The following is an 8779-nucleotide window of genomic DNA, read 5'->3' as shown; positions in this document are numbered from 1 at the left end:
GGAGAAAGAATGGGAGCGTTTGACACTAAATCCAAGCCAGAAACATTCAACTGCCCTCTTTCCGTGTACATAACCTTTCAAAAGCTAATTTAATAAAATGTCATGTTGATTATATGTGTTTGAAAGTCCCATCAGCAGACTTGTCTTCAAACCCTTATGTTTTTAATGGAACCAACTGTTCTTTCTACGCACCCACAAAGAATCTAAGGCTGCGTTTACACAGGCAGCCCAATTCTAATATTTTTTCCACTAATTGGTCTTTTGACCAATCAGATCAGCTCTAAAAAAGATCTGATGTGAAAAGATCTGATGTGATTGATCAAAAGACCAAGTAGTGGAAAAAAAGATCAGAATTGGGATGCCTGTGTAAACGCAGCCTAAGTGCTGCACACAGAGTGGTTTCTTTCAGTCCCTTATTGCTATTCAACTGTGTGTGCATTATGGGAAAACGCCACAGTTCACTTACAGTATTTCTCCTTGTGGACTTCTTGTGGAGTCACAGGCTGAAGCTCAAATGACACCCTATTCCACATTGAGTGCACTACTTTGAACCCATTTGCTGAGCGCTAAAGTGTGATGTGCACTCTACAGGGAAAAGGGTGTCTTGAGATTTGCCCCCCAGTCTCAGCCACAGGCCCCCAGCTCTTTTGTAAACTGTTAGTTTAGTCCAATCTCAACTACATGGTTAAACCCAGCGCAGTATTAACATGCTGCCCTCTATAGCACTGTGCACCTACACACACGGGTTAGATGGGCTTGTAGAGCAGAGATGTGACGTACTTCTTCTTATACCTGTGAGTCGCACTGAGCACCATCACTCCATCCTGAGGAACAGGACAGAGAGAGAGAGAGTGATTGTGTGAGACAGACAGACAGACAGACAGACAGACAGACAGACAGACAGACAGACAGACAGACAGACAGGCAGGCAGACAGACAGACAGACAGACAGACAGACAGACAGACAGACAGACAGACAGACAGACAGACAGACAGACAGACAGACAGACAGACAGACAGACAGACAGACAGACAGACAGACAGACAGACAGACAGACAGACAGACAGACAGACAGACAGACAGACACTAATGCTATGTTATGCTATGGATGAGACTATTACTCAATCCATAAGTATTGCAGTATGAAGTGGGATAGAGGATGCTGCTGCCCTCCTACAGTACCTTTATTGAGAGCGCATACAGATGGTTGAGCATCACATGGTTGGGTTCAGGCAGCAAGGCTGGGTCGCACTGTAGGAGAGGAAGAGAGAGAAGACTAATTAGTATTCAAGACGGTTCCATTAATAACAATGACAAATGGTTTGATGAAGAATGCAAAAACCTAAGAAAGAAATTGAGAAACCTGTCCAACCAAAAACATAGAGACCCAGAAAACCTGAGCCGACGTCTTCACTATGGTGAATCACTAAAACAATACAGAAATACACTACGGAAGAAGAAGGAACAGCAGGTCAGAAATCAGCTGAAAAATTGGAAAACACTAAGCAAACAACAACACGAAGAGTTATCTATCCAAAACAGAGATGGGAAAACCACTTCTCCAATCTTTTTGGCTCTATAACAGAGAACAAAAACATATACATGATGAAATACAAATCTTAGAATCAACTATTAAAGACGACCAGAACCCACTGGATTCTCCAATTACATTGACTGAACGACAAGACAAAATACAAACCCTCCAACACAAAAAGGCCTGTGGTGTTGATGGTATCCTAAATTAAATGATCAAATATACAGACCACGAATTCCAATTGGCTTTACTTAAGCTGTTTAACATCATCCTTGGCTCTGGCATCTTCCCCAATATTTGAAACCAACGACTGATCACCCCAATCTACAAAAGTGGAGACTCATTTGACCCCAATAACTACAGTGGGATATGTGTCAACAGCAACCTTAGGGAAATTCTCTGCATTATCCTTAACAGCAGACTCGTACATTTCCTCAGTGAAAACTATGTAACTGAGCAAATGTAAAATTGGCTTTTTACCAAATTACCATACGACAGACCACGTATTTACCCTGCACACCCTGACAAACAAACAAACCAAAACAAAGGCAAAGTCTTCTCATGCTTTGTTGATTTCAAAAAGGTTTTTGACTCATTTTGGCATGAGGGTCTGCTATACAAATTGATGGAAAGTGGTGTTGGGGGGAAAACATACAACATTATAAAATCCATGTACACAAACAACAAGTGTGCGGTTAAAATTGGCAAAAAAACACATTTCTTTTCACTGTCACACCCTGATCTGTTTCACCTGTCCTTGTTATTGTCGCCACCCCCTCCAGGTGTCGCTTGTTTTCCCCAGTGTATTTATCCCTGTGTTTCCTGTCTCTCTGGGCCAGTGTATTTATCCCTGTGTTTCCTGTCTCTCTGTGCCAGTGTATTTATCCCTGTGTTTCCTGTCTCTCTGTGCCAGTGTATTTATCCCTGTGTTTCCTGTCTCTCTGTGCAAGTGTATTTATCCCTGTGTTTCCTGTCTCTCTGTGCCAGTGCGTCTTGTACGTTCAAGCCTACCAGCGTTTTTCCCATTTTCCTGCTTTGCCTTTTCTCCTTTTTCTAGTCCTCCCGGTTTTGACCCTTGCCTGTTCTGGACTCTGTACCCGCCTGCCTGACCATTCTGCCTGCCACTGTACCTCCTGGACTCTGATCTGGTTATGACCTTTTGACTGTCCACGACCATTCTCTTGCCTATTCCCTTTGGATTTATTAAACATCTTAAACTCCAACCATCTGCCTCCTGTGTCTGCATTTGGGTCTCGCCCAAATGTCATGATACACAGGGCCGTGGGGTGAGACAGGGATGCAGCTTAAGCTCCTCCCTCTTCAACATATATATCAACAAATTGGCGAGGGCACTACAAATTCCATCTAGACATCGTTGCCCTAGAGCACACAAACTATACATACCTCGGCCTACACATCAGCGCCACAGATAACTTCCACAAAGCTGAGAACGATCTGAGAGACAAGGCAAGAAGGGCCTTCTATGCCATCAAAATGAACATAAAATTCAACATACCAATTAGGATCTGGCTAAAAATGCTTGAATCAGTTATAGAACCCATTGCCCTTTATGGTTGTGAGGTCTGGGGTTTGCTCACCAACCAAGAATTCACAAAATGGGACAAACATTTAGCAAAAATATTCTTAGTGTAAAACGTAAAACACCAAATAATGCATGCAGAGCAGAATTAGGCCGATACCCGCTAATTATAAAAATCCAGAAAAGAGCCGTTAAATTCTACAACCACCTAAAAGGAATCGATTCCGAAACCTTCAATAACAAAGCCATCACCTACACAGAGATGAACCTGGAGAAGAGTCCCCTAAGCAAGCTGGTCCTGGGGCTATTGAGAAAGGCCGCCGTAGGCAGACCTGGCTCTCAAGAGAAGACAGGCTATGTGCACACTGCCCACAAAATGAGGTGGAAACTGAGCTGCACTTCCTAACCTCCTGCCAAATGTATGACCATATTAAACAAACCCAATTTTGATAAACTCTCATATCTATTGGGTGAAATACCACAGTGTGCCATCACAGCAGCAAAATGTGTAACGTGTTGCCACAAGAAAAGGGCAACCAGTGAAGAACAAACACCATTGTAAATACAACCCATATTTATGCTTATTTATTTTCCCTTTTGTATTTTAACTATTTGCACATAATGACATTTGAAATGTATTTATTATTTTGGAACTTTTGTGATTGTAATGTTTACTGTTCATTTGTATTGTTTATTTCACTTTTGTTTATTATCACTTGCTTTGGCAATGTTAACATATGTTTCCCAAGCCAATAAAGGCCTTAAAGTGAAATTGAATGAGCGAGAGAGCGAGAGCAGAACAGAGTCCCCTCATCTAGCTGGTCCTGGGGCTGAGTTCTACTAACACACTGAAGACTCAGAACCAGAAAATCCAATGAATCGGAATAAACCAAATTACAACACTGTCAAAACAAAACTACATTACTTATTGACAGTGGCGTAAAATACTTAAGTAAAAATACTTTAAACAAGAGAACATCCCTGGTCATCCCTACTGCCTCTGATCTGGCGGACTCTCTAAACATATGTGTTTCGTTTGTAAATGAGTGTTGAAGTGTGCCCCTGGCTATCCGTAAATTAAAAAAAATCAAGATTGTGCCGTCTACTTTGCTTAATATAAGGAATGTGAAATGATTTATACTTTTACTTTTGATACTTAAGTATATTTTAGCAATTACATTTACTTTTGATACTTAAGTATATTTAAAACCAAATACTTTTAGACTTTTACTCAAGTAGTATTTTATTGGGTGACTTTCACTTTCACTTGAGTAATTTTCGATTAAGGTATATTTACTCTTACTCAAGTATGAAAATTGGGTACTTTTTCCACCACTGCTTATTGGGGAGCACAATCGACAGTACACCGTGGCTAACTATTTGACCATGGTTACTGATCAAAACCTTAGAAAACCCTTGAGAAAGTACAGGCTCAGTGAGCACGGCCTTGTCATTGAGAAGGATAGACACAGGAAAACCTGGCTCCCTGTAGAGGAAAGGCTGTGCAACCACTGCACCACAGCAGAACCTGAGACAGAGGTTCTGACAAAATGTAAAAAATATAAAACAATTAGACAGTGTGATTTCCCCAAATTTGAAACCCTTATTCAAGGTTTGAAAGACCTCTCTGATGAGAGTAGGCTACCCATCCTGTTGGGGGAGGACGCAGAGAGCTGTGGGTTGGCAGTGCACTACATTGCTGCCTGACAGAAGATGAGGGACAGTGTGTGACAGACCTACTAACATGCACGTGTCCTCTATGCCACTGTTATTGTTCAATGTATGGTTATTTTGACCCTTGATTATTCTTGTTAATGTTGTCCTGTTGACAATATTGATTATTACTATTTTAATTATGTTAATATTGTAAATCTCCAAAGTAAGCTTTGGCAATATGCACATTGTTACATCATGCCAATAAAGCAAATGTATAATTGAGAGAGAGAGAGAGAGAGAGAGAGAGAGAGAGAGAGAGAGAGAGAGAGAGAGAGAGAGAGAGAGAGAGAGAGAGAGAGAGAGAGAGAGAGAGAGAGAGACTGAAACAGAAAGAAACTCACAGAGATGTTAGTGTCCTTGTTGAGGATGACCTGGAGGAGGTGTGGGGGGAGGATGGGCGGGGCTTTGGAGCGTTCCTCAGGCCTGAACATGTACTGCTCCTGTCCATAGGGACCTGGAGGGGAGCTGGACAGGTCTAAGGACACACAATGACACACACACAGCATGTCATTCATATACTCTCAAATGGTGACTGATTTCTTGGGTTTTCATCAACTTACATAACTTATCCTAAACACCTGATCAGGATTAAATATTACATCCTTCCTTGAAGTAATCACTGATCTGAAAAGGCTTGAATGGTGATAGGATGGAAAACCTGCCTTCTCTTACCCAATCATGTACAGATCAGTGATTACCATGAGGAAGGAAACTTGGCCCAAACTTGCATGACCTTAAGTTGGCACCTCTTGGTCAGTACAAGGCTATACTTAACCCAAAGGGACAACAGAGGATGAAAACCCTGCCTTCTCTTATCCAATCACATCCAGATAAGGCTATGCCAGCTTAATGTAAAGGGACAACAGAGGATTAGAGCCTCTACTGACCTGAGGTGTCAGTAGACTCCAGAGAGTCCACATGCAGAGCATCAAACACCTCAAAGTCCGACTGCTTCACCTCGATCAGGTTGTTGATGGTGCCTAATTGGCTGGTCACCACTGGCTGCAGGAGGGAGTGTTATAGCAAGGTTAATAACAAATAAACAGTGTGGATGGATCACCAAAACATGGCTGAAAATAGCTGCACTGTTGTATTTGAAATATATTATTAAACCTTTATATGTTCAGGTTAGGCCTAAAATAAAATAAAAATGACATCATAAATGGAAATAAGTCACTGACTTTATTGTGCTATCCCTGTCACATTTAAAATGGATGTACTGTGTGTCTTTTTTTTAACAGGCAAAAAAAAGTATATCATCTAGTAGTCTAGTTTAGGCCAGAGCCATATGTAGGGTTCACCTCTGAGGGGTCATGGACCCACTGTCCGTCCACAAAGAACTTGTACTGGTGCTCTCCCTCTGGCAAGTCCAGGATCGCTACAAAGTCATTGTGGCTTGGCGAAGAAATACTGTGTTAATACACTGTTAATGCACTATTAACTGTGTCAAAATGTTGTCACTAATAAAATAGTATAACAGCAATACAGTATGCAGGCCAGGGCCTCTCCTCTCCTTTCCCCTACCTCTTATTGAGGTGGATCTTGTTGCCCCAGTTGTTAAAGGAGCCAGCGATGTAGACCTCCTTCCCTCCTCCGGCCCAGCGGATGACCGTGGGCCTGGACTGAGGCCCAGTCTTCACCAGGTCATCCAGGTCGGGCTCCTCCTTGTCCGACACCTTACGGGAGAAAAGAAACTCCCACATTGTGATTTAAACGGAATGACAGGGGCTCTACTCTTTTTGTGATTCCTCGCATATTATCTCCTTGCCTCCTTGGAAGAAAAAGTCCAAGGTCCCTCACATTGGACCTTCTTCTCCAGTGGGTTTTGAGTAGGCGAGGAGAGAGGAATCGATAAAGATGAATTGAGAAAGAGCCAGGGTTTATCTCACTTGGCTAATATGGCTTCTACTTTTCTTCCCATCTTCTTAATCTGCCCCAGAAATGTACCCCCCCTGCATCTGTTGTTGATGCAATTGTTTAGTGTGATGGTCTTTACGCCCCTGCCCCCAAATATCCTATGTTCCAGAGCAGAGGTACCTTGGAGGACCCCAGACCGTGTGTGTTGAAGATGTTAGGGTCATCAGTGCTGTCCACCATCTTGCTGGGCTCATGGTCTTTGTCTCTGCTGTCAGAGCGATGGGCCTTGGCACCATGGCGGTCTCCGGACATCCGGTCGCCTGTGTTACCCATGATCCTTTACTAAGTTTCCTGCCAGGACAAGCTGAAAGAAAACATACAGTCATCATCATCATCTTACAAACAACAAGACATAACTTGCCACCCAAACCAACCTCTGAACATTACTTGCATATTTCAGATTAGTTAGATAAGGTCAACAACAAAAGTTAACAGAAATACAAAAGAAAACACAGGATGGATGCTTGATGCAGAGAGACCAAGGGGGACTGGATATATGTTTTGCCTTGTCATTTGCATAAGCAGCTAATGTTAGCTAGCTAGCTATACAAAATGTCCAGCAAATCTATGATCAATGTGTACAGTTGCTGACATTGGCAACATAGCTGAATTTTGACTGTACTTAGCTAGCTAAAGTTAGTCGTGTTGAGCTAGCTATCTATACAGCTGACTTGTTAGCAGAAATAGAAGTGCTCTGCTCGGCCCACCACCAGCTGGCTAGCCCACTCCTGACAATCAACACTCCGTCATGGATGTGCTGCTCCACGAGCACGAAGAAACAAACTTGAACGACCAAGCAATCTGGCAATAACTATAGTCTAGATCAGAATACAGAATTGAACAGAGCAAAGGCTAAGGTTAGTTCGCTTAGCAGTTAGCTAGCAAGCTTACGTTAGCTAGCATAAATCGCTCCCCCTGACCGCCGCAGGGAATATTTTTTGCTGCCTCAATACCTATCGTGGGCTATACTTAGGGTGTGATTGTGAAATGCCAAGTGACAATGCTAATATCGTGACATGCCATGTTGATGTTGATCAATCGGTTCTGTATGGGACAGTTACTCACCAAATGACACGATTCGAAGTTTGTTTAACACTGAGTCCTCCTCTTCAACTTTGACAACATCAACATTCTTCTTCACAATGCTATTCCACCAACTACGGATCCCCACCAGGACCAACTATGCAGTCATTGGGAAAAATAGATAAACCTGTTTCATGAACAGAAATAGTGAAGCACCTAACCCAAGATCAGATATAACTGGAATTAGCATATATCGTTAACCAGCAACACACATATAAAGTGCTTTACGGCAAACCAGCCCTGTGTACTGTGTCATATTATACCAATAGAAACGTTACATTTTCATTTGTGTCATTTATATAAGAACATAGACTAATAGACATCACCCACAGTCAGTAAAATGGTTGTATTTCGGACGTTTTACGTCAACTACTGAGTGGATGTGCAGGAAACATGGCCATGTCGAGTGAGTCGCAGCATTTGGTCCATCTCCAGTATGATCATCCTTTGTGTGCTTCAGTTTCATTCATTATTTCATATAACTAAATATTCCCAATTAGGAACTTAGTATAAAGTGACTTAATCAACAGTATTGTAATGTATTTTAGAGAATACTGTACAGTAGACCAGCAGAAGCTTAGTACTGATGGAAAACTTGTGTGGTTATATCATATAATAATATATGCCATTTAGCAGACGCTTTTATCCAAAGCAATTTACAGTCATGCCTGCATACATTTAACACTTCGGTGGTCCAGGGAATCAAACCCACTACCCTGGGGTTACAAGCACCATGCTCTACCAACTGAGCCACAAAGGATCATTATTTCTTCTAACAATACCTATTTCACATACATTTGAGGTTTCATACCACCAGACACAGAAAATCACAAGGCTGACAAAAAAGCAGTACACAAAAACAACAATCAAAGCTTACTAACCAACAGTCCAGTCAGAGCCTTGCTGATATTGTGAATGCCTGACTTTTTACTCTTGGACTATTTGCTCTTTATGACATCATCTGCTGACACATCAGCTTTGAACTCAC

At 42.0% G+C, this 8779-nt stretch overlaps 1 protein-coding gene across 1 annotated transcript; it reads right to left on the bottom strand.

Annotated features, from left to right (window-relative positions):
• Positions 1–377: 377 nt before the first annotated feature.
• Positions 378–7967, bottom strand: LOC139550281 (5'-AMP-activated protein kinase subunit beta-2-like). The gene is made up of 8 exons (XM_071361078.1): positions 7774–7967; positions 6829–7012; positions 6316–6467; positions 6093–6186; positions 5679–5793; positions 5133–5266; positions 1184–1252; positions 378–824 (listed from the first exon to the last, which is right to left on the bottom strand). Exons 2-8 carry the CDS (start codon positions 6979–6981, stop codon positions 747–749), a joined length of 795 nt encoding a protein of 264 aa, XP_071217179.1. The 5' UTR covers positions 6982–7012; positions 7774–7967; the 3' UTR covers positions 378–746.
• Positions 7968–8779: the final 812 nt, after the last annotated feature.

Source organism: Salvelinus alpinus, chromosome 23 (genome assembly GCF_045679555.1).
Source record: "Salvelinus alpinus chromosome 23, SLU_Salpinus.1, whole genome shotgun sequence".
In the NCBI taxonomy this organism is placed as follows: Eukaryota; Metazoa; Chordata; class Actinopteri; order Salmoniformes; family Salmonidae; genus Salvelinus; species Salvelinus alpinus.
Note: the sequence above shows the minus strand (reverse complement) of the source record. Positions and strands in the feature narration are given on the sequence as shown.

What these genes read in the sequence shown, in the direction of transcription:
- LOC139550281 (XM_071361078.1), bottom strand. Translation starts at nt 6,981, where the DNA reads ATGGGTAACACAGGCGACCGGATGTCCGGAGACCGCCATGGTGCCAAG. An exon ending in ACGGTCTGGGGTCCTCCAAG is followed by an intron (nt 6,468 to 6,828) that starts GTACCTCTGCTC and finishes TTCTCCCGTAAG; the next exon opens with GTGTCGGACAAGGAGGAGCC. An exon ending in GGAGTCTACTGACACCTCAG is followed by an intron (nt 5,267 to 5,678) that starts GTCAGTAGAGGC and finishes GTGTGTCCTTAG; the next exon opens with ACCTGTCCAGCTCCCCTCCA.